General features: G+C 42.2%; 1 protein-coding gene across 4 annotated transcripts; it reads left to right on the forward strand.

The window, feature by feature from the left end:
* The first annotated feature begins 19 nt into the window (after window positions 1-19).
* Window positions 20-25,018, forward strand: MDH1B (malate dehydrogenase 1B). 4 transcript variants are annotated; one of them, XM_032403695.1, is made up of 12 exons: window positions 20-272; window positions 4,342-4,454; window positions 7,919-8,053; window positions 8,228-8,370; window positions 10,334-10,830; window positions 14,054-14,195; window positions 15,910-16,073; window positions 18,248-18,387; window positions 18,696-18,747; window positions 20,588-20,668; window positions 23,482-23,550; window positions 24,361-25,018. In XM_032403695.1, exons 1-12 carry the CDS (start codon window positions 251-253, stop codon window positions 24,399-24,401), a joined length of 1,599 nt encoding a protein of 532 aa, XP_032259586.1. In that variant the 5' UTR covers window positions 20-250; the 3' UTR covers window positions 24,402-25,018. The 4 variants fall into 4 exon arrangements, with proteins under 4 accessions (XP_032259586.1, XP_032259595.1, XP_032259611.1 ...); XM_032403704.1 differs by lacking the exon at window positions 4,342-4,454 and having other exon boundaries at window positions 24,361-24,428; XM_032403720.1 differs by lacking the exons at window positions 4,342-4,454; window positions 7,919-8,053 and having other exon boundaries at window positions 24,361-24,428.
* The last annotated feature ends 943 nt before the right edge of the window (window positions 25,019-25,961 follow it).

The following is a 25,961-nucleotide window of genomic DNA, read 5'->3' on the forward strand; positions in this document are numbered from 1 at the left end:
GGTAGTCGGAGAAGTTTGCTCAGTAAAAAAACAGCTTACCGAAGAGAACGACTAGTTTCCTTGGGTTCAGGTATAGGGACAGGGGAAAGCATAAAGCTTTTAAAGACAGTGTATGATCGTGTGCCCCAACACCTAACCCCTCTGGCAGGGCCCCAGACCCCTCGTTCAACTTCAGAGTGCGCCTGCGCCACGCCGTGGTTGCCAGGAGACCGCCGAGCCGCGGTTCCTGCCCCTGGGTCGAGGCTTTAACATGGCCAAATTCGTGCTTGCGGGTGAGTGATCCCCACGTCCGCCTGTAGATCGCTCAAAACACCGACAACTACTCACCCTCTTTGGTCGCTGAGCAGTGATTTTCTTAACTGCCTTTTGTTCTAGCAATTCCAACCTCCATATGGACTACCCCAGGCTTCTAATGCATTCATTCAAAGATGCTTATTGGGCAGGGTCCTGTGCAAGGCACTCCCGGACACTGGGGACACAGTGGGGGAAAAGATATACCTGGGCCTTCGAGGAACTTTCAGTCTCACGGAGTGCAGAAGCATGTAAACAAGTAATTTTGATCCACTGTAATTAATGAAATGAGGGAGATGTACAGGGCTCTGGGAGGTGTTGCAGCAGCTGATTTTGTGAAGGTTTGGGATATGGAGGCCATTCCAGATAAAGGCACACAGCTGGAAGTCTCATGGCCTAATGGAGAAACTAGATATGGAGGAAGTGACTGGACCTGGGGCTAGAATGGGAGCCGCAGCCGGATCCTGGCACCTGAAGTGCCCCAAACAAAGGTGTTTGAACTGTATCTTGAAAGCAATGAGGAGTCTTAAAATTTTTTTAAGCAGGAGAGTATCCTTAATGGGTTTGCATTTTAGGAAGCCCACCTTTGTCAGCAAATGGAGGAAAAGGATGGAAAATGTCACTGGCATCCGGAAAACTACTAAAGGGTCTTAGTAAAAACAACGGGCTATTGTACCTGCCTCCGTCCCTTCGTAGCAAGCTTCCTGAAAGAGTAGACTGCTTTTGTTTCTTCAGGTACTTCTTCCATTCAGTCTGGCTTCTACTTCTGCCTCCTTTCAGAAATGGCCTTCATCAGTCACCAATGACTTTTACAGAAGCTGTCCAGTCTTTATTGGAACTTTCTGATGCATTAACACAATTGACATCTCCCATCTGCTTGGAAATCTATTTCCTTTGCTTCTTTATTCATTCAGAACATTTTTGAGCACTGACTGACTATATGCTGGGAAGGCAGTGATACAGACACTTACAAAGAATGTTACATGTGGGCTAGTGGCAGGGCCGGTTCTATAGGAGCAGTGGCAGGAGCCTTTAGTCAGGCAAAGGCTTCTTGGACGAAGTGGTTTTTTAAGCAGAGATCTTTAAGCAGAGTTACCTAGCAGAAGGAGGTAGGGAAGAAGAGAGTGATTAACTCATCCATGGCAGGGGCTGGGGTTGGAATGAGGAAAGCTAGAAAATGGAAATAGATTTAGTAGGATTGTAGCAAAGGGTACAAGAAAGAGAGTGTCATAGGCTGAGGCCAGAATTAGATATAGATTCTTGTGAGCCATGTTCAGTATTTCGAACGTTATCTAAAGTACATAGAAGGCTTTTGGAAGGAGAGGACATAATCAAATTTGCATTTTATCTGAATGGTATTCTCTATGGGAAGAAAAAGATTAGATGCCAAGACCCCAGTTAGTTGCAATAGTCCAGGAAGAAGATAGTGGTAGCCTGGCCTAGTATGGTGGGAAATGGAAATGGAAGGAATTGAGTGAACTAGAGAGATATTAGGGAGGCAGAATTCGTAGAACTAAATGTCTGATTGGGTGGAGGAAGGCAAGGGAGAAGAAAGAGTTAAAATTATTTCCAACCAGTGGTTTGGAAAAATGGGTAGATGAGTCATTGGAAAAAAAAAGTGGAAAAGTAGGCTTAATACTCTGGATACTCTTAATTCTCTTAAATAACTGAACATAATGAACATAAGAGAAGAGCAAATTTGGTGGGGGAGTTTTGGCAAAATCTGTACTAGACATGCTGAGGGCCCATGAGACATTCAGAGGGAGATGGAAAAATACAGGAAAGTATAAACATCTAGATAAGGCGATAGTTCTGAACTGGATGTGCAGATTGCTACTTGAACCCAGGGAGTGGAGGAGATCCCCCAGGAAGAATGCATAGAGTATAAAGATGCCTTGAAGAATGCTAACCTTTTAGTGGATCAATAGAGGAATAAGAACCTACAAAGTATAGTGAGAATGACCAGAGAAGTAGGATGAAAACCTGAAGAATGACCCCCACCATAGTGGGTGTTTCAGAAGGATAGAAGAAGGCAAATGCCAACAAGAAAATGATCAAAATGTATCCATTGGATGTAGTGACATGGAGGTCCTTGATACCCCTCTAGAGAACTGTGGTTAAAGCCAGATTGCAGGGGGATGGGAAGCAAATGGAAGGGAAGAACTGGGGATGGTAAGTGTAGAGAACTCTCTCAAGAAATTTTAATAGAAGAAGACAGGTAGAACACAATAGCTAGAGAGGGACATAGGCTTTTTGTTTCTTAAGACAGGAGAAACTTAAATGTAACTTGACTATATTTAAATAGGATGGAAAAGGACCATTAAGAATAGGGATAAGGTGCTGAAAGAGAGGTTAACCAATTAAGCAGAGTTGGTGGCAGTTCTGAAGGAGGAAGAGGGTGGTGTTCAGAGCCTAAGTGGTGAGGTTAGAGCTGAACAGGAGGTAGGAGCCATCTTCTGTGAATAGGAGAAAGAAGGAAAGGATGAGTCCAGATGCAGACAGGCTTGTAGGTATGATGGCAGGAGGTTAGGGGATTTCCCAAATGACAACATTTTTGTATGATTTGGTTTTGTTTTTAGATCACTCTTTTTTTTTTTAAAGATTTTTATTTATTTATTATGTCAGAGAGAGAGGGAGGGAGAGAGCACAAGCAGGGAGAGTGGCAGGCAGAGGGAGAAGCAGGCTCCCCACTGAGCAAGGAGCCCAATACAGGGCTCGATCCCAGGACCCTGGGATCAAGACCTGAGCCGAAGGCAGACACTTAATCAACTGAGCCACCCAGGCGCCCCTGATTTGGTTTTGGTTTTGTAAAGTAGAAAGCAAGGTTATCTCTTCTGACAGTGTGGGAAAATGGAGAGAAGGAAGAAGTTTGCAAGAAGTGAGCCACGTTTGGAATGGAAATTGTGGAGAACAGAAGAGAGTGCTGATAAGGAAAATAGAAAAGTCTCCAGGCAGAGCTGAAGGCCAGTTGAGGCCAGTGACCATGAATTTATAATGGCGCCTCTCTGCTTGCTTCTCCCATGTTTCTCCAGGGGTGCCTAGCAGTAGATGGAACCCAGAAACAGAAAAGGCAGGTAACTGCGTTCATCCAGGGTGAGAGGCTTTTACCAGGCTGATTTGCCAGAAACATAGTGGGGCAAGATAATTTAAAACATGAGCTAGAGTGTGGTTTGAACTCATGAACCATGGATTTGAACTAAACAGGGAGGCTCACAGACAGGGAGTGGTTGAGAGGGTTGATGATTTAGAAGTCGCCATGAAGTGGAGGAAGTCACGACTGGGAGTAACTGGGGAAGATTGTTGCAGAGAGGGTTCTGCACTGGGCCCCTGCCCCTCCAACTCCCATCAGACACCCACCCAATCCATCTACTCTGGCAGCTCTAACTTCCTGTGTATTGATGGCTGCAAAATCTGTTTCTTAAGCCCTTACATGGGGCCTGCACTTCAGACTTATAGGTGCAGCTACCTGCTGGGCTTATCCACTTAGGTAAACTGCGCATACCTCCAGCTGCATTTGTCTACAATTAAACGTCTTGCCTGTGGTTTCTGTTCAGTAAGTACAGGATCATCTACCCAAGCCAGAAACTAGGAGTTATCCCAGACTTTTCTGTGCTTCTCCTCCCCCGCAGTACCACTCCCTGGAACACATATCAAATCTACCTGTGATTTTACCACCACTCCTCACTTTACACTTTGCCTTTTAGTGGCTACTAATGACTAGCTCATTATTAATAGTTCATGCTTAGTAGCATGGCAGCCCCTTAGAGAATGTGAAGTCTAGCACACTCCTGGAGGAGAGTAAATATCCAATCGCCTTTTCTTCTTTCCACATTTTATTACTTAAGATTCTGACCTCCTGTGAGATCATTTTATTTTTACTACTGTTATAAAAATCAGAAGTTTATATGGTGGCAGTTTAATACTATAATTCTATGTTATAAAATATATCATAACTATATGATTAATTCTGTAATTATATGACAAATACTTACAACTACATGATAGTTTCTGTGTGATATAAGAAAATGTTGCAAATTTGAACTCTTTTAGGTAGAGCAGATTGCCCATATTATGCTAAAGCAGAACTCCTAGCAGACTACTTACAAAAGAATCTTCCTGATTTTCGGGTACATAAAATTACAAAACATCCTCATGTTTGGGAGGTAAGAAACCTTTATTGTTTGTTAAACTCACACACTCACAAAAATGTGTTCTGATTTAATGAAATATTAGCCAGTGTTATCAGATGGGCTTCCAATAATGAATGTTCATGTACTACTGATATTTTAACACTAATAAAATTAATTCCTACTTAGCAGTCTCAGAACATTATATGTTTTTTTCTTTGTACCTAGTAAAACAAATGAGGCCCTAACCAATCAGTAGAATAAATTTAGCTGTTTTCTTCTCCCAGGAATCCAGGTAACCTGTATTAACCTTTTTAACTTTTCATTCTCCTTCATTTGATTTCTAATGACATGAGGCACTTGCTTATTTGAAATACCCTTCTTTGGGACTGTGTTTCCCCACAAACAGAGATTTGGGGGAAGGAGTTTCTTTACTGGGGGGTGCTCTTGGGAATAATGCTCTGGGAAGGAATGAGGACAGCAGTGTTGTGCAACAGGAGAGGTTGAACCACCGTGCTGCTGCAACAGAGGGCTCAGCCAGCCCTGGCCTCTGAAGCTGGGCTGGCCCTTCAGAGATGCCCCAAATACAGGTAAGGGGGCTGGGCTTTTGTACTGACACAACTAACAGTCCTTGGATGCAGGCTGCTCTTGGGCAGGGGACTTAACTCTAGGCAAGGGAACCTCTCTGAGGTCAGTTCCTAGAGAGAGACTCAGCACTGAGCCGTCAGCAGTAAGTACACCTGGTGACCCAGGGAATGAGTGTCTTGGTCATGAAGGGGGAATCTGAACGACATATGACAGGATCTGCTACAGGTCACCAGTTGTTGTGCCTTTTGGATCTACATGTTCCATATAATAAATTCATACAATCTGGGAGCAGCTCTTCTGGGGTTCTGGTTGGCATCTTTCCCTGGGGAAACTTGACAAGAGGATGGTCAGTGAAAGGAACCACAGTCTCCACTGCATATCATTTTAGGGCTGTAACTGACACTCATCACCGTTCTTGTCTATGATCCAATGTCAATCCCCCTCACCCTCTGCTGGTCTAGGTGACTTCTGAGGTGTGATGACCTAGACCTGTATCCTCGGGGGTCTGAGTCCTAGTCTCCCAGGATGTAACTGGATGTGACTGCAGCACGTGTACGCTTGCTGGCAAAATTGAGCAAGGCAGTACCAAGGATGCCCCAGCGGGTCACCTAGATGCCAGATATTCTTTCCTGCCCACATGCCCCTGATCAGCAGGGCCAGGTACTCCTTCCAGGATGGTAACTCCTTTCCTTGACTGCTGTCTCTTGGCACAGGAGCTCAAAGTGACCAAGCAGCAACCATAGCTTAACCTTTAGTGGAACTCTTCCTGATAGAAACACCCTGGCACCCCTGGAATTTAGAACCTCCAGACCCATAGAATCTAGAGTTAAGTGGGCTTGGGGAAGCACAAATTCTCCAAGTGGGTCACTGGGTCACTCTTAATTCCATCCCTCGGTTCCTGGATTCATGTATTTCACCTAGTGGGGAAAGCACTATATTGATTCATGGTGTATATTGCATCCTGAAAGACAGTGCTTTATCCTTACAAGGTAGCAACCTCTAAGCACCTTCAGTGAACTATTCTATCCCTCTATCAGCTGATGTGATATATAATAGGGCCAGTGCATCCCATGGTTACGTGCCCAATCCCACACATGCTTTACTCCAAAGTGGTTCAAAGTGATGTTATGCAGAATCCCATGTTGCTAGGTTGAACATTTTCTAAGCTCTTGGGCAGGGTGCTGGCCAAAGCCCTATAAGAAGAAAAAGCAGTTCTTTGCCCAGAATATATGTTGATTCCAGTCAAGGTGAATCACTGCCCTTTCTAGGGTAGAAGGGGTAAAATGTAATCAACTTGCCACCAAGAGGCTGGTTAGGGTCTTTGAGGGACAGTGCCATTATCAGGGGGTCAGTGTTGGTCTCTGTTGCCAGCACATTGGACGTTTAGCAGCCACAATGGCTCGATCAGCTTTGGTGAGTGGTGGCTTGTTCTCTAGGGCTGTAGCATAACCTCTGTCTCTTTTGTGAGCCCAGTGTGCCTTCAGCTAAGTCACCTTATCTGCTGGGCTGTTCCATGCTTTTATCACCATCTATGTTCTCTGATGGGCACTGCCCCTGGCCTCTTTTTATTTAGGATTCTATCAGGGAGTCCAGCTCTATAACAGCATGTCCTTTAATAGCCCTGGCCTAGGATGGACAGCCACACCAGTCTTCTCCATGATGCTGAGAACCTATCACCAGTGCAGTTCTTATCATTTTGATGGATGTAGTGTCCTCCAGGCCCTTCTGGAGAACATAATGGACTAGTAGGTTTCCTGCCTTCCATAGTAGCATATCCACTCCAGCATGCCGATTTTTCTAAGCTTTTTGATTCTTTCTTCCATTGTCTTCTGTGGATGTTCTGGCATTTCTGTTTCATTTCACGTGAACCATCACTTTCTCCAAGCTTCGGAGAGCCATCCTAGCAACGTGTTGCCACTGTCTTCTGAGGTGCTTGCCAGAATATGTACTCTTGAGTTGCAGAAGAGTGATTTATATTGATAAATTCTCCCTTGTCCAACTTCATATTCCACTCTTGATTCTGCACCCTCAGGGTCCAGTCCTATACATATTCCCCCAGTCCTACCAAGACATCAACATGCCCCACTTGGTGCTGAAGGTCCTATGGGGCAGAGTCCCTTTCCTCCAGAGGCCTGGCAATTCACTGGCCAGGCTATGCAATGAATAGGGGAACCATGGTGGAATCCTCACAGCAGCATTGTTTGCTTTAAGGGAAGATAAAGGCAGAGAGATCTTCAACATCATCAAGAGAAATTAGTTTCTAAGATTTTATGTGTAAGCTAGCCTCATTACACATGCCTCCAATGACAAGAATGTTGTCATGTACTTTACTCACAAGAATGTTGCTCTCTGTCTCTACTCAGCTCTTGTCATTAGAAGGCCTGGTCTACACAAACCAGATAATGATGATTTAAACTTTCTCTAATGAATACTATTAGAAATCCACAGATAACTTTTAGCTCATTAATTCGGTCCGAATGACAAATTATACCCACATATTTGGACAGCAATATCAAATTTAGGTGGCCCTAAGACTGGAAGTATCTCACATAGAAGAGCAAGGTAAGAACCAGTTGAATTTTTTTGAAATCAGCTAAGTTGGAAGACTTGGCTTCTCTTTTAAGCTAACCACTTGCATTCTCCGTCTCCTCGGCAAAGAGAGCAACTTTCGGTACCTTTATTTGGTCAGCGAATTTGAAGAATAGTCTTTCGTATTTGATTAATTTGTTACTTCACTCACCATTATTTTCTCTATTTACATTTTACAACGTAAAGATATCTAAATTTTATTATGTATGCTCAGTGGTAATAAAAAAAAAGAAACAAGCTAGTTCGTATTTGAATTCTGAAGTATGGAACTGAATTCTGAGACAGATTCAATGGACGACTTCTCTTGGAATATCATTCAATAGGAGTGGTTAAAAGACCTGTGTGAGAAAAATACGTGGAGTCACAAAAAGTCCCCCATCATATGGAGAGAGCTGTTGGATCGTGGAGGAAAGGGCTTGCTTTTGGGAGGATATAACGAGTTCCTGGAATACGCCCAGGTATATGGATTAAGTTGGTTTGTCTGCTCAAAACATTGCCATTCTCTCAAGTTGTTCTCCAAATGTCTTGCTTTCCAAAGTATTCTCTCTGCTCTCTTTATTCTATTCTGGCTTTAAACAAGAACTTTCCATTATAATCATTGTCAGTGTTGACTTTTTCTTCCTAATATTTAGCTTTACTATGGTGTCACCTCTAGCATGACTACTGAGCTGATGAAGATAATTGCTCAAGAGAACCTGGAAACACATATAGAAAAAGAACTGGAGGAAGAAATCAGGAAAGATCTCATCCACCCTTTGCAGGTCTGGATCACCAGGTGGGACAGTCAGACTCCAGGATTCATGATATTGGGTGTTACATTTAGAAAGGACGATAAGGTGGGACTAAGTCCATGATGGAAGAACCTCTGAATGTCAAGTTTGAGATTCGTATGTATAGATATGTACATGTATAGATATGTGAATATATACATATATATCCCCCAATATAGCTCCATATTTAAGTTTTAGATTATAGGTGTATGTATGCACACACACGTATAAAATCTAAGAGCAACTGTATAGCAAAGATCATTACTTCGACAACCCTGTCTCCAGCTCTTGTCTCCTCACTCTGTGTCTCTCATGCTATCTGCTGCTTGCCTTCTTGCTCTTTGCCTTGCCGCCCTTCCTTCCCATTCCCTCGCTTTCCTTCTCCTCTCCCCACTCCGGTCTCACTGCCTGCTGCCCTGCCTCGCTTTCCCACTTGCTAGTGCTGACCTCGTGTTGTGTGCCCGCTTCAGTAACCAATGTTGTGGCTGGACCAGACTGTGGTTCTCACTACGTTGGCAAGACCCCCTCGGCAATAACCAACAGGAAACGTGGGGAGAAGGGGTTTTGTTACTTACACATCCTGGAAATGACATGGCAGCCCTGGAGCCACACAGTGAAGTCACTGGTGGGGAGAGAGAGAGAGAATGTGTGAGCACACAAGGCCCTGGGGCTCCGCTTTTATTGGGGTTGAGAGTGGGGGACTTAGGTTTTGTGGGCTCACTCTGTACTGCCGAATTTAAAACCTAGGAGTGGAAATTTAAAGCTTGGGAAGAGAAAAAACAAGCAGCCCGGCTGGCCAGTTACTGACATCAGAGATCTCTAAAACAACTGAGCCTCGGTGTGGGAGGGCCCCTGGTTCCTTAGCGGTGTGGCTGGCAGCGTGTTTACTGCAGATAGCCATCTTTGAAGTGGATACCTCCTCGGCAACCAAAACCTGTAAAAAACAGAAAACAAACCTGCCAGGGTTTATACTACACCTGAGTTTTGCTCCGTCTTCCTTTTTTTCCTCTCTTGCTCCTCACCGCGTTCAGTCGTGGGTACAAGCAGTCTTCACTAACACCTTTTGTCTCTGTACTCCCTCTCTCTCTTGGTGTCTCTTGCTGTCCTTGCTCTCTCTCTCCCTCCCCACCCCTCACTGTGTCTCTCACACTGCCCTTCTTTCTTACTACACCTGCATGTATCCTAACAGTCACGTTCCTTTGGAAAATTATTCGTTATGAAATAGTTCAACACAGAAAAGAATTAAGAATGATGTAATAAGCATAAACATGAAACTCACACCCAGATTTAATAAATAGTACATCACCTTTAGATATTTTTAAAGGATTAAAATGGTACAGATACTGTTGAAACCTTCATTGAACCCCTCCCTAAACCCATTGTGAAAATCAAAAATGCCCAGGTGCATTTCCAAACTCCTGTCAGGGTCATTACACCTGTCGACTGGTAGCCAAGCTATAGAGTACCCAGATACTTGCCGGATTGTGGGTACAGATACACCTAGCCTATGCTGATCCTGAGCTTCTTTGCAAGGATTTAGAAAAGATAGTCCTTTCCAAAGAAAAAAAATGTCATTACTTTGTAGACGAGGGTATAAAGTAGAAAAGAGCTATGGTTAAATAAAACTTATTTCTTTACCTTTTTGAAAGAAAATGTCAACATGTAATTAGACTACTATGACACCATTCTTTTAAATTTTGCTTTCTGCATATTCTATTTTATTTGAAAAGTCTTTGTACATTTCTTATTTGGGGTTTGTGTTCAGATGGTCAGAGCAAGGGATTGGTGGTAAGAATATTTTTGCTCAACTTTTGCTTCCTCACCTTAAAAAGTCTATGTGGTTGTGTATGCCTATTTAAGATATTAAACCACCCTATTAATGCACCTGCAGAAATATCTATTAAGAATAAAAGCTTAGCAGGAGCAAAAGATTTAACCATTCATAATCCAGCTTTGCATTTTTATTAGCGCATCTGTCCCTGCCTGCTACAACCTAATTCCCATCTTGACAAGTGGTGAAGTGTTTGGAATGCACACGGAAATTAGCCTGAATCTATTTGACAATAAGCAGGCAGAAGAAAATCTCCACGTTATCGTGACTGAAACTCAGGACCTGGTGGCCCCCTTGCTCCGGAGCATCTCCATCTGCACCCGAGTGGAGGACGCCTTCCTCCAGGCCCACGTGATCATCATCCTGGATGAGAACACTGACCAGGAGGTGTACACTCTAGAAGACTGCATCCGAAGCAGGCTTCCTTTGTGTAGGCTCTATGGATACCTGATCGAGAAAAATGCTCACGATTCTGTCAGAGTTATTGTGGGAGGAAAAACGTTTGTGAATCTTAAAACCGTTTTGCTTATGAGATACGCCCCAAACGTGGCCCACAACATCATTGCTGTGGCTCTGGGCGTGGAAGGCCAAGCTAGAGCTGCACTGGCCAGAAAACTGAGAACAACCTCCTCATGTGAGTGAGCTTCTGTGTCTGTTTCTGTTTTTCAACAACGTGATTTCAAAGCTGCTAGGAAGAACACTGTACCCCTTTAGGATTATTCTGGATATCTGGAATAGAAAGTAGGAAGCAGATACAAAGAACTCCTTACTGTGTGATTTGACTACGGTGCGAACATTTTTTTCTTACTATTTTTCATGACAGGCTGACTTTGTCCATCATTTAAAAAGTTAAACCAATGTTTAATATAATAAGATTTCTGTTTTTCTAGTTATAATTTGAAACCTAATATTTCAATTTTCCATAATAATAGTCAACTAAGGTAATCAGTGTTTTTTATTTTTTTTTAAAGATTTTTATTTATTTATTTGACAGAGAGAGACACAGTGAAAGAGGGAACACAGCAGGGGGAGTGGGAGAGGGAGAAGCAGACTTCCCACCGAGCAGGGAGCCCAATGCGGGACTCGATCCCAGGACCCTGAGATCATGACCTGAGCCGAAGGCAGACGCTTAACGACTGAGCCACCCAGGTGCCCCTAATCAGTGTTATAAAAAAAAAATCATCAGGGGTGTGTTTAAGTGGCTCCACCCCACTTCCCACCGATGTGATGGTAAACATTTGCAAGGGTATTAAACTTGTCCGCAGGATTCTGCTGTCTGATCGGTTTCTGCCCCCAATTAGTCTTGGAACCGGTAGACGTCAGAACCACGAGAGGATGAGACTGGATTAGAAAATGGATTGTTGTATTTAAAAGAGAAGTGCTGTATTTGAAAACACTTATCATCTTTAACAAATTTTAGGTGTCCGTGCCTTTAGTTGGAGCAGGTGCAACAAAGCCCATGAAAACGCAGGGAGGTGCGAGGCGTTCCCTCAAGACAGTGGGGAGACGATGAAATGTGAGCCTCACATGCTCCAAATTGGGGCCATAAAGGGCTTCAGGAAGCCCCTACATTATAGGAAGAGCTGTATCACCCACTGCTTTACAGGAAGGCCCTAGACCCATCACTTCTGGTATTCTCACACACAGATCTTAAGTGCCTCACCCCCAGGTTCAGTGATTACCTTAGCCAAATTGCTATAAAATTATTCAGTAGGAAAGAAAAACACTTTCTAATCATTTTGTCTCTGTGCCAACCTTATATACAGATATGTAGACACTGCTTTATCACAAAAAATTTCTGATAACGCGGATCGAAGTGCCAAGAAGAGGCAGTGTTAGAAAATTTAAAACAAGGTGGGGGCTTTCAACTAGAAAGCTGCTCTCATGTGGGTCTGGTGGTGCCATAAATTTAAGCTCTCCTGGACCCAAAGCCAATAAGCATATGAGAAGCAGAAGAAAGAGAAATGGAGAAACGTTGGGTAAAGGAAAGAGAGACTTTGGAGGGACAGAGGTCCACGGGAATGGTCCGCAAAGCAGCAACGAGAGACTCTGCACCAACAAAGCCAGTTTCCTGAAATCAGAAAACCATCAAGGAGAGTCATTCAGTGAAGAGTCCAGATGCCAAGAGGGTAGCAGATCTTTCCAGGATGTCCCTTGAGTTCAGTTCACACATAACCCTGTTTCTCAGACCATGTGCATTGGGGTTGGTTGGAACTCTTTCTGCTACAAGTGACAGCAAGTCCACTTAAAGCGACTGTAGACTGTAGACAGAGAGAGGTTATTTTCAGGCATAGATGGATGCTGGGGCTCCAACGATGATGTCAGGACTGGCTTGCACTCTCTCTTGACCTATCACTCAGCCCTGCTTTCCTCAGCATTGGTTTGCTTCTCAGGTAGGCTCTCTGTACAGAGTGGCAAAGTGGCCACTGGTGTCTCCAGGCTCATACATTCATAATTTAGCTCAACCCAGGAGAAAGAGGGCTTGCTCTCTCAAATGTACAAAAGGAGCAGGATAATATCTCATTGGCCGGGCTTGGGCCATTTACCCATCTCCAAATCAATCGTCATGGCCAGGAGTCTGGAATCTGGGACTCCTGCCTATTGATAGACCTGAGGGGTGAGGACAGCCCCACCCAAACCATATGGACTGAAATTGAGAAAAGGTAGTTATTTAAAGGAAAACCGGGATGCTGTTAAAGAAAAACCGTAGGGAAGAAATGTTAGGAGGAAAAACAGCAGATGTCCACTATGATTTTCTCTAGCAGAGTTATATAGAGCCCTAAGTCTGATAAGAAAAATTATTCTCCCTACTGCCTGCCTTTGAACACAACCATGTGAGGGTATGATACTTAGAGCTGCTACAGCTGTTTTAGGACCATGAGAGGCAGGCCAAAAGAATAGCATCTTTGAGCCACTGAGCAAGCACCAGTGTTACTGCCTACCTCAACTTGTTATTGCCTGAGAAAAGTGAGCTCCTCCGAGTTAAGCCAAGTCAGAAGGATATTCTGTTACTTGAAACCTACACATCAAACTTACCTCATGCACAACAGTAGAGAATTTAATCTCCACCGTAGGAAGTGGTATGACTTTGGAAGATAATTAAGTCTTTAAACAAATAAGTTAAAAAATCAATAAAATTACTTATTTTCACTTCAGATACAACATTCCTAGAATATCCACAGTTTTAGAATCATATTAAATTTTAATCCCTATTTCTCTCTAACCCCTGTCCTCTTATTTTCCTCCACAGGGGAATCACTTTGTATAGTAGTTGCTTTCTTACCCACTCCCCTCCACCCCCAGAACGTTGCAAGGATTTGGGCTGATGTGTTTCCTTTTAAACCTTCCACCTAAAAGTGCCTTACACATAGAAGCTAATTCAATTACTTATTGATTAGGATGTTCCTGAGGTCCTCTTATTATAACACCCTCCTTCTGCAGGAAATGAAACCCATCCGGGGGTTAAGTGATTAGCCCAAATTTCTATTCCAGTCTAGAATCAAGAACCTTTGTCAGAACCAAAGCAGATAAAAAGTTCTCCTAATGGCAAGCAGAGTGGTTAAGTTAGGACCACACCAGTGGTATAATTTTCAGTAGCAAGGTCTTTCAGGGAGCATTTCAGTATTTCTTGAATTCACTCATATGGCCTATGTATGAACATGATTAGGAATTGCCGAACCCTGATGATTCAGTAAATCATCCATGTCATTTGTACATTTGGGGGGAGCATAAACTTAGATCATTTTATAGCAAAAAGATCAATCCTAAAACAACACACAGACAAAAAATAGACTACAGGCAATTTTTTGTATTAATGCTCATTCTTATGTTAATTTTAAATTTCTTTCTCTTCACAGGTATCAAAAATGTGATAGTTTGGGGTAATATTAGTGGAAATAACTACATTGATCTGAGAAAAGCCAAGGTTTACAGATATGAGAGTGCTATTTGGGGACCTCCTAACTACTCACGTCCTGTTTTGAGCTTGATTTTTGATAGGTATGGTATATTTTTAAGTGAAGTATACTAGCAATGTTGGATACATGTATAATAGTTGTTATAATCCTTTAAATCATCTTAGAAATCTTTGAACCAAAATGACTTGGCATTGGTATTGTTCACACTCACCTTTGTTTATGTGCTCTATTGAAGATACAGAAAATCCCACAGAATCCCAACTGGTCAATCCCCACGCCCAATTTATTTGACTTTGCAATTATGAATTTTTATATTTCAGACTATCCTTAAAACGGCTCACATATTCCTTTAAATTTATCTCTAAATCAAGCATCTGCAAAGTGAGTCAAGAATAAATTAAGACGGTGAGCGGGCCTAGGCCGTGCTGGGTGTTCTGTCCCAGGAGAGGCAGGACCGAGGACTGGGCAAGAGCACCGTCTCTAGAACCAAGCTACCTGGGTTGGGATTCTCAAGCAGCCACTTCCTAGCTGTATGACTTTAGACACGTTACTTAACCACTCTATGCCTTAGGTGTTTCATCTGCAAGGTGGAAATGGTCCCAAAGCATGGGCCTTACAGGGTCGTTGGGAAGATGAAATGGCTTAGTACAGGCAAAGCCCCAAGAACCTCCCCACTGCAGTCAGCACTACCTTTATGACGGGGCAGGGGAGGGGAGAGGAGGAGGAGTGGCTCTGAAGCATCCTTCTAAGCTTTGCAGCCCCTTTCCAGCTGTAGCATTTCCTCTCCTTTGCCCCTTCCTCAGGCCAGGGGCACTTCATCCCTGCCCAGAAATGATGCGCCCCCAAGCCCACCCTCCTGGCGCATGCTTCCTCTGGGTGCTAGCTTAGCAGGGGCAGCCCTTTATCGCCCTCTCTAGTCCAGCTGGTCTACTCCCTAAATTTAAACTTCAGATGATAACAACTTAGTTATTTCCCCAGTTCTCAATGTGCATTTTCTTTAGATAATGTTATCCCCAGATAACATTTTCTTTAGAACGAAGGATACCACTGGCTCCAAGATAACGTCTACATAGAATAAATTTTTTGAAACTGTTCTTGCAGTCTGACCACTTTTCTGTGTTCCATATTTCTATTATCATGTTTTGACACTTCAGGATTCCTTTCTGTGATATTTCATTACTTTTTGATTGACTTTTTTTTTTTTTTTTTTGGCTTTTTAAAAATCACTGTTTATTTGTTAGAGGGTTTTTTTTCCATACAAATATTTGCAACAATTCTGAATTCCCCAAAATCATTCATAGATGATAAATACCATGCTAAGAAAGTATTAAATTTGTACAAAAATACTTTATAGCTTAATATTTATTTGTTACAAATAAAAACATATATTTCAGTGAAAAAATTAAATTAGATGGCATTTTGTTTAGGAGGGTTTCTGGGAGCTCAATCCCCAAGATGGGATTGCCAGCCTGCCCTGTATGTTCTGCCCATATTGCCCTATATTATTATTTTTTTAAACTTCCTTTCCAATATTTTTGACTTTTTTTTTATTATGTTATGTTAATCACCATACATTACATCATTAGTTTTTGATGTAGTGTTCCATGAAGAAGAAGATAGCAGGAGTCGATTGACTTTTTACAGGATTCAAGAAGCTTGAATAAGGAAGGTACACAGGAAGGCATATTTCTCTTTTATGGAGATGATTTCTTATACTGAGATCCATTGACCCAAAGAACATTCTTTTATTCCCATTCTTCCCTCCATTGTAAAATCGTTTCTTTCTCTCCTTATAGTGACTGGGTAAACAGACAATATGTGGAAACTCTTAAAAACCTGACGGCCACAGGAAAACAATTTGGAGCCATCTTATCTGCACACAGTGTAGCCACTACATTGAAATACTGGTACCATGGCTCACCACCTGGGGAGATCGTGTCCTTGGGAGTACTAAGTGAAGGTCAATCTGGGTTTTTTTTTTATTTTGTATTACTTTCAAACCTGCCTGTATGCCTCATACCCCTGCTTCTGTGTCCCTGCCTTCTGCCTTACCTGGTCTGTAAGCTGTCTGGACTTCCGCAGTACCATACTCACTTATCGTTCATGCACTCACTCATTATTCATGCACTCATTCAGCCATTGAGAAATTCTGCGATGTTTTGTGTGAATGAGCAGGGAACACACACACAGCTGCTGCCTTCAGGAGACCTAGAGCAGAGGGAAGAAGAGCCAGCTACAAAAACTCCAGAGTTCCACTAAGCTGTTCTCACTGTATCCCAGCTGAGGAAGGGAAAGCAAGGTTGGTTTTAGGCAGATGGCAGGAAGAATCAGGACGGACTTCAATAAGGAGGTGACCCCCCAGGAAGCCTTCAAGTCTGAGCAGTGTTTACCTGGCAGACTAGTGTGGAAAGAACACCCCCCAGGAGCCAGAGTGGCGAAGATCCAGGGTCAGGATACGAAGGACACATCAGGATGCAGATCTTAGGGCACCCGTGAGAACGGGGAAAGCTCCAGCTGCAAATACTGTGTATGCATTTTTACAACCTTACCGCTTTCATCTGCTACAAACTACTTCAGAGGACTTCTATGTTTTTGAAGAGTAGGAAAGAGAGAAGAGTTGTTCTGTGTTCTGTGGGTTCTATCGAAAGCATCTCTTCCCTTTGTGTTTTACTTTCTCCCTGTGCAAACTCATTCGCTGCTAAAGCTTCCTGCCTCCACCTTTCTGCTGAGCAGCAGCCTATGAAACACTGTCCCCTGGACCATGCTGTCACCTCAGACCGACATACACCAAACTGAACTCATGGTCTTCCTCTCCAATTTGATCTACCTCTTTTGTTCCTTATGTTATGAGTGGAACCACCATCCTCCCTGTTATTCCAGTGACCATCGTGCAGCTCAAGGAAATCTCCCAAATCCCCCAAGTCTGAAATCATCTGTCTCTTCTCTGTATGTGAATAGCATTTTGTCCCTCTGTCAGGGAGCGCATTCCAACCTGTCCTTGTTGGTGGCGTGGTTAATTTCTTTAAGTCCCCTGTGTCCTGTGTTCGAGCACATACACCCTGAGGGCAGGGCTTTGGCTGAGTCTTCCTGCTGCTACTTCAGGGTTAGACACTCAGGGAATCTTGTTTCAATTGCAGTAAGGTGCATGAGCACGCTTTTATGCATAAGGTGAATCAAATCAGTATGTTACCTTTTTAGTGTAATAGGCATTTAAAACCTTATCTTTATTTGTTAACAGTTTAATTTCTGTAGGAATTCACCAATAAACAGTGCAATACTGGTGGTGAAGGGCAGGTCATCACTGTCTTCCTGAAACCATGTAGGTAGACTCTTGTATGTTGTCCACCCATCAGGCTGGCTCTTTACAGATTAAAAAAAAAAGAGAGTGAACAGAGAACCTCAGATGCCCTCTAAGGAAAGGCCTTTTAGATCCTGGTTTCTTGACTATCCTCACATTTTTGTTCTACTGACCGCATTTTTGATGACTAGAATGGCGAGAATCATTTTCTCATTTGATGGAGGCACAAAAGGCAGGGGGGCAATTCTATCTGAATGTTGCATAGTTAGTAGTAGTAAGTGTCGTCCATCTTTTCATTTGGAACACATCCAAACTGGGCCCTGGGAGCTGCCGGGAAATCATCAACTTCCCCAGCCCCCCACCCCCACCCCAGGCCTCACACTGCAGTTATGGGACCACCACAGCAGGCTGGAAGAGCGCAAGGCCAGGGGAACAAATGTCTTGGGGTCTTGGGCCAGTGAGGGGGCAAGGAAAGGCCACAGGGGGCGGAAAAAAGGAGTCTAGACAAAATGGAGGAGAAAGACATGAGCCCCCGAGGCACAGGCGTGGGGTCTGAACCAAGCCTGAGGGGACAGAAGGGGTAACAGGAGGGAGCAGTAGTTCTTCTTTCAGAGAGAAACACAGAAGAGAGAGTTGTCAGAACTTGGAGAGATGCTCAGTCAATACTTCTAGAGTAGGTGTTTCAATCCTCCCGGGAAAGGAATTCTCAGAAATTTAGTTCACCGTTACCATTAAAAATCATGTACGATCTCTGTCCTTTTCTACAACGCTTTACATGAAGGGTGTATTGTTCTGAGTGCTTTTGTTTTGCTTTGCTTTCTATTTGCTCACTACAGGCCAGTTTGGTATTCCTGAAGGGATCGTCTTTTCTATGCCTGTAAAATTTGAGAATGGAACTTGGGTGGTTCTTACAGATCTCAAAGATATTGAAATCAGTGAACAAATAATGACCAGAATGACAAGTGATCTCATTCAGGTAATGTCTGAATAGATATAAGAACACTGACTTTGATAATGACCGTAAACTGATTCCTCTAGGCCAAGGAACCCACACTGATTTTCTGTGGGTTCAATTTGCATCCTCTTCCTAAAAACAACCAGGAGGCAATAAGACTTTGAAGAAATCATCAGAAGAACACTACTCATTATGTTACATAATGTCTGGCATGTTAAAAATATTTGTTGGTTACTTAAAAATCAAGACCCAAAGTGTTTTTCTATTGAAGATTGATTGATTAAGCTAGCAATTGTGGTCACTTCTCTGATTATAAAATTTTTCAACAGGAGAAACTTGTTGCACTTGGAGATTTGATCAATTTTCAGCCCTATCAATCAGGTAATCTTTTCAATGTGATGTTTTATTGAGCTGCTACTAAAAGACTATTAAAATATTTGTTGGGGCTCCTGGTTGGCTCAGTCATTTAAGCATCTGCCTTCGGCTCAGGTCATGACCCCGGGGTCCTGGGATAGAGTCCTGTATCCGGCTCCCTGCTCAGCAGGGAGCCTGCTTCTCACTCTCCCTCTGCCCTTCCCCCTGCTCATGCTCTCTCTCTCTCTCTCTCTCTCTCTCTCGTGCTCTCTGTCTCTCTCAAATAAGTAAATAAAATCTTGAAAAAATTTTTAAAAATACTTGTTAAAACTGAATTGCTATTGAATATTGATAACTGTAATCTATACTTTATCACTTTTAAATGAAATTATTGACAAAAGAAACTGCCAAGTTTAGTGTCTCCTTCGAAATAAAACATCTCATAAGAATGCTAAAGAAATCACGTCTTAAAAACACAATGACCTTATAAATGTTGTGTGTAACATATGTATTCATGTCCCAGGCCTGCCGTAACGAATGACCACAAACTGGGTGGCTTCAACAACAGAAACTTACTCTCTAGTGAATAAATGAGACTAGCAGGCCTAAATCAAAGTGCTGGCAGGGCCATGGTCCTTCAGAAGGCTCTAGGGACGCACCTTTTTCTGCCTCTTCTGGGCTACGGCTGCATCACTCCAGTCTCTGCCTCTGTCTTCACGTGCCGGTCTCCTCTCCGTGTGTGTCTTGTTTCTTCTCCTTAAAAGGACACCAGTCATTGCACTCCAGTACGACCCCATCTTAACTTGATTAAATCTGCTAAAACCCTATTTTCAAATAAGGTCACATTCACAGGTATCAGGGATTGGGACTCCCATTTGGGAACACAATCCAACCCACAACATTCCATTTACTTTTAGATCGCTTAAAAAAAAAACAATACATTTTAACAAGCCTATTTTTCTCACTGGCAGTTTCTCTTAATACTAAGCTCACAAGAAAGTGCTATCATCTTTCTTTGATCTCTAAATATTGAAAATATTTAACAACCAGTATGGTACAGATTCCACCCAATCAAAATAGTTGCTGCCTCTCAGAATGAATTAACTGGTAAAAAAGAACCTGGCAGGGGACAGAAGACTGTCCTTGGTCCAGACCAGAAAGGGTTTAGTGAGGTCAAAGTATGGCAGTATGGAAAGGGCAGAGAGACCAGGCCTCGAGGAAAAGAGGTTCTGGGCAGAGGATGGGCTTTGGGAATTCAGATCTGGTTCTGCCAGTGGTCAAGTCACTAGGAATGGGCAAAAGCAGATAAAGTCCAAAGGCAGCATGGAATCCAAGGGCATAGACACAGAAGTCCGAAGAGCAGTTGGTTTTCACTGGAACTCTTTTATTCCCAGAGTTTAGAAGCTCTCTGTGTGGCTTCCTGCTTTTGCAGAGTAGAGCTGCAAATTCCTTTTCTGAGAATGGGCTATAAAGAAGTCATTCTAAATTTGACTCCTTTGGTAGTTAGTCCTGAATTTTCCGTAATACTTGCATTATAGAGGGTTTGTTGAAAAAGAGTAACCTAATTTTATGCTGTTTTCATTAACAAAGGTCAAGGCATAGATAGATAGATAGATAGATAGATAGATAGATAGATAGATAGATAGATATAGATATAGATATAGATATAGATATAGATCTTGATTCTGTCAACTTCAGACCTTGCCCAAAACACTGTTCCAGAGATTCCAAGATCAGGGCATTGAAAATAATCAGAATTTTGTACAGTTTGGAGATCTCTGCTTATTAGCATATCAATGAGATGATTCATGCATGAGGTTTGTTTAATCTTTTTGATTAATTTAATACTTAATTTCTTGACTTTTAGAGACTGACATAGCCAAAAGCAACGAAAAGACCACCTTACCTACCACATACAACAGCCAGGAAAATCAAAGAGTCTCAGATGGTAGGTATAACAATTGAAAAAAAAAAAAATGTCCTTTTTATCCAAGGCTTAACACTAAATTTCGAAGAAAGGAATTTGATCATCTATTAGCCACAAAGTGGAAATTAAATCTTTTATCACCCTCATCCTATATTCAAAAATCAGATCATATTTAAAATCCATTAAAATTTTGAAGGAAATTAACAGATATTCATTGAGCACCTTCTGTATACTGGTCACTGTGAGAGACACTGGAGACCAATGACAGAGTTATAGCCATACAGATATGTCTGGGGAGAGGAGCCCTGAGAATACGAGGAAGTAAATGCCAAGACGCACAATGAGTTTTTTAACTCAATAAAACAAAGCAATACAGGTCAAAAGGAAAGAGAGTATATAATAAATAATCTTAGAATTTATATGTGTTAGAAAGGCACAAGGAAAGGAGAATTCCTTGTAATATATGAAGAAGACTTAGTCGTATCTTCAAACCTAGTTGGGACTTAAGATGGCTAAAGATAATGAAATGATCATTTATTCAGAAACTCTGCTGGTTCTGTCACACAAGGTGAAAATATTCGAGATCTATTATACAACAATGTATACATAGTTAATACTGTACTGTACACTGAAAAACATGTTTAAAAGGTAGATTTCATGTTATATGTTCTTAGCACAATAAAAAGAAGAAAGAAAGAAACCACACTAGGTCCTAGGGACATGAACATAAATCAAATATTGTTCTTGCTCTCAAAGTGCTCACCGTCTAGCATGGGAAACAGCAAAGCCAATCAAAAACTACCCTGTTGAGAGGCGCCTGATGGCTCGGTCAGTTAAGCGTCTGCCTTTGGCTCAGGTCATGATCCTGAGGTCCTGGGATTGAGCCTCATGTCCTCCCTGCTCAGCGGGGAGTCTGCTTCTTCCTTTGCCCCTCCCCCTCCCCCTACTCATATATTCTCTCTCTCTCTCTCTCAAATAAATAAATAAAATCTTAAAAAAAAAAAACCTACCCTGTTGAGAAGGAAGTGGTATGTAGAGAGAGGCCCAGGTATAATGGAACTACACTGGGGGTCTCCTGATAGGGACAGCAATGTTAGGATAGGCTTTCAAGTAGAAGTGACATGGGACCTGAGTCTGGAAGGATGAGTAGAAATTTCTCATGTCATGTAGTGAAAAAGAAGCCTGCAGGTGGAGGAGTCAGAGAAGCTGTGAAAGGTGCCCCACCAGAAGGAGCCACATGGGCAGAGGAAGCATTTCAGGTGGCCAAGGCATGACCAGAAGTGTGAACCCAAGGCAGTCTAAAGTTGTATTCAGAAGACAATAAACAGAGTAGCTGGACTAGAGCAGAGGATCCCGAAATGATGAGTAGAACTGGAAGAGGCACGTGGAGGTCATCTCTAGTTTGGCTGGTTGAGAGCTCAGCCAAGTGGCTGGTGGGTGGCAAGACAAGTATGAAATGGCTGCTATTAGGCTTAGAGAACTAACCTGGCTTTCTCATTGGCCCCCTCGATGATGATGGAGCCACCCAAATCACTGTCCAGAGGACTGTGGTGAGCTCAGTCCCAGACAGAATAGGTATTTATATAGTATCTTTAGGATGGGTGCAGCACTGTTGTTCCAGTTGGCCCAGCTGGTATTGAGCAATACTCAAGGAAATGACTGAGGGCTCCAAGGCCCTTGTGAGAGAACTGAGAAAAAACTGTCAGATCTGTCATGAGCAAGGTGACTGGCAGCTTTCCAGCATGGTTGAAAAAGAGCCAAGTTGTAGAGTATGTATTCTAGAGTTTAGGCATCAGAACAATCCAAGTTGTTAATTAAAATGTTAGATTCTTAGACCCTCTACTAAGTCATAATCTTACACAGACTGAAGAAGGTTAGTGGTGATAAAGTAGAGAAAATGGGGCTGATTTCAGGTTGTTTGAGGGGCTATGTGTTGAATGAGCATTAGAATCAAATATCACTTGATAGTGCTTTCCACAGTGTGGCCTCAGTGGGTCGTAAAAAAATTTTGTGGGGGCTGCTGGTGGCTCAGTCAGTTAAGCATCTGACTCTTGATCTCAGCTCAGGTCTTGATCTCAGGGTCATGAATTCAAGCGCCATTTGGGTTCTATGCTGGGTGTGAAGCCTACTAAAAAAAGAAAAAAAAAATCGTGGGTGATGAAATCAATTTAACAACTGGCATTTTTTCCTTAAACTGGAATAAAAGTGATAAGAAAAGAGTAAGTAAGAAGAACAGATTTTTTTTCCCAATGCAGTAGAATAGAATAGAAAAGAAAAACAAAGATGAGTAGAAAAGATAAGAAAAGGGTAAGTCCTGTTTCATGTAACTTTTTCTGTTTTATTGTAAGCACACAAGTGCACATACTGAACTATAATGTAAAATGCATTTTTTACTGTGAGTCATGGTCAACCAAGTTTGAAAAACACTGACCTAGACCATTTCATAGTTGTTAGTTATATTTTAAATCCAATATGTTTTATCTAATTTTGGTTTCAGAATATAAAGATAGAATGTGTTCTGATCTAATCCAAGATGAGGAAAAAAACCTGGTTATGTCAGACACTAAGTCAATCGAGTCACATACCATCTCTGTAGTGCTAATGGTCATGACTCACACTGTCGGGTCTTAGAGAATGACGTTGTGGTCAGAAGAACGTAGTCCAGTTCTCAAGACTCCATATAAAAGTGATCGGGCATCTTGCAGCTTCCCAAGAACAAGGCATTCAGAGAAACTTGGAGTGGAAGCAACAGGATAGGAGAAAATGAGACTAACTTCAAAAATCAATGTGCTTTAGATACTAAAATCTCTGTTCTGCCCATTCTCTATTTACAGCAGTGGATCTTTTAGATCTGATTCCTCAACCCATCTCTGAAAAGCCATACAGTCAAGAAGCCATAAATGGTAGGTGGGGAAACAAAACATTAACTAGTCTTTTCTTATTCTATTAATAGAACTGGGTAGAAGAGATCAAGTGTCCCCCAGATATAATTCTTTTCAAACCCTCCCCCCTTACATCCCCAGCTTTGTTTGCTGACACTTTTGGAACCTCCCTTCCTACATTTATAACCAGGGCTATGTCAATGCAACTGAATCCTTCCTTTAGAATGAATAAGTAAGGAAATGGACACAGATATATCTGCAAGTCCAGATTTTCAAAGTCTATAACCTAGTTGTCATGGTATTTTTTGAAAACCAGGCTGATATAGACTTCTTTGGGGTTGACCAGTCAGGATATTCATCCACGCCTCCAAACTCTTATTTGAATGTCCAATAAAATGAACAAATCCATGGTACCTTCCATTCTGAAAATGTATAGGATGATGGGCTTTGGAGTGGGGCTAACTAGGGGGAATTAGAATTGGTACATAGACGAGAAGCAGAGCCAAGAGAAGAAATGGAACTGACCATGTAGCTGCAAAATTCAGAATGGGAAGCAAAGGAACCAAGCAACACTGCAAGTAGAAATAGATTAAGGTCAGGAGGGAGGCCAGAGTTTAGTTTTGCTGTATGTAAAAGATCTAATGATGGTCTTGTGGTTTGATGTCCCTCATAGATAGAATCCCTCTCACACACACTCCCTCAGTTGAATCAGATTGAATACAGGAATCCAGGAAACAGAAGAAAGAGGAGAGCAAACAAAAAGCTAATAAAAACGTAGGTTACTAGTGGATTTTTAAATAGTTACACCTTTTCATTCTCCTCCTTTTACAGATTCTGAAGACAAAAGGGTGGAAGAGCAACAGATAAATTAGACCAACTATAAAGATATTTGGTGGTGTAATAAATATGGAAAGACCCATGAATGCCTGTATTTAGGGAAGAATAGTTTGCAAGATTGACTTCCATCTTAGATAATGTTATGCTAGACAATAATGTGACTGCACACACACAAAAAGATTGAGTTCAATCATTTTGTGTTACCTGAATCCACTCATAGGTTTGCTTTTTGTCCTATTTTCTCATATAGTTTGGTGTCAATTGCTGTTTTTTTAAACTACACTAAAATACAATGGTCAGTCATTGCATCCTTGCCTGTACCTGCTTCTAAGAGAGCCTGCTTCCCCCACAGGCCATACCTAAGGCACGGACACGAGCGGCCATGTTTGCTCGGCTGTTCTTACCACCTTGGCTTCAACTGATTGGACTAGAATAAACACACCTTACTCAAGGGGAACCAATAGATTTTCTCTCACAGTGTCAAAAACTTGCACTGAGAAAAATGGCTGAGTAAGTTGGTGTCTGGATCATGGTAAAGGGAGTGACTTAGAGAGAGCCGCACAGTTCTGCTGTGAGGTCTTCAGAGCTAGTCAGGTTCACCAGCTTCATGAGGCCTGGCTGTATATTCTTTCTCCTTGGATTTGCTTGGGATAATTATCTTTACAATAAATCACACTTTTACTTTAGCTCAGATGGAATAGGTTTCTGTTTCTTGACACCAGATGTGGCCTGAATAAATGGAATTTTGAAAGGAAAGCATAATATTTTTACCATATAATTACATGGTTTAAGTAAAAATTACAGTCTTTATTAAAGCAGCAGTAGTCAAACCAATATGCTCATATATTTTCAAGCTAATAGAACCCTTTACAAATGCCAATTAAGAACTTTTGAGAGCCCAGGAGTCACTTTAAAAACTGCTGATCTCTGTGCTTTCTCTGTAGTTTAAATAGCTTTTACAGTACAAATTACTTTCTGAAAATTCAAGAAAATTTCAGATGCTCCTTCATTGCTTCTGCACCATTATGATTCAAAACTGTGACTAACTTTTGCTTGTTTCCAAAGTCAGCACCTCATTTGATGTTATTGTAAAGAAAACTTAGTGTCTGTCAGTGTTAAGGACTTTGGGTAAGGTTTGGTGCCCTAATTCTACCATTTCCCCTGCCTCAGCTTGTGGTATCCTCAAGGGAGTATGACCACAAAGAACACTAACTGGGTGGGAAGTCATATGGTGCTCTACACATCGCTGGGCATGTGGCAGTCATTCCTCCACATACAGGGCTTCTTCCTGGTAAAACTGAGCTAGATTGGAAAATGTGACTCAGGCCAAGAAACTCAGGCCAGGAAACTCAAGCAAAGCTTCCTGTTCCTTCCCCCTTGAATCGGGCATGCCGGTCACGTATCAGCAGAAACCAGATGGCAAAGCTGGAATAGAGAATATAACTATGAAGATCCATCACCTTTCGAGGCAGGGCCCTGCCCCTTAGTGATATACTTTCCAGTGGGTGAAGCCCTAACCATTCAGATAGTCAGCAGCTTCTCTAGGTGGACATCTAGAAGGGGCTGGAAAAAAACAGGGGCAGAGTTTCTCCTTT

This window comes from Phoca vitulina, unplaced genomic scaffold, assembly GCF_004348235.1.
Source record: "Phoca vitulina isolate PV1807 unplaced genomic scaffold, GSC_HSeal_1.0 scaffold1, whole genome shotgun sequence".
Classification (NCBI taxonomy): Eukaryota; Metazoa; Chordata; class Mammalia; order Carnivora; family Phocidae; genus Phoca; species Phoca vitulina.

Coding starts and splice junctions, on each gene's coding strand:
- MDH1B (XM_032403695.1), top strand. CDS start 251: ATGGCCAAATTCGTGCTTGCGG. Junction 4,455..7,918: donor AACATCCTCATGTTTGGGAG/GTAAGAAACCTT, acceptor ATCATTCAATAG/GAGTGGTTAAAAGACCTGTG. Junction 18,748..20,587: donor TTTTCAGCCCTATCAATCAG/GTAATCTTTTCA, acceptor CTTGACTTTTAG/AGACTGACATAGCCAAAAGC.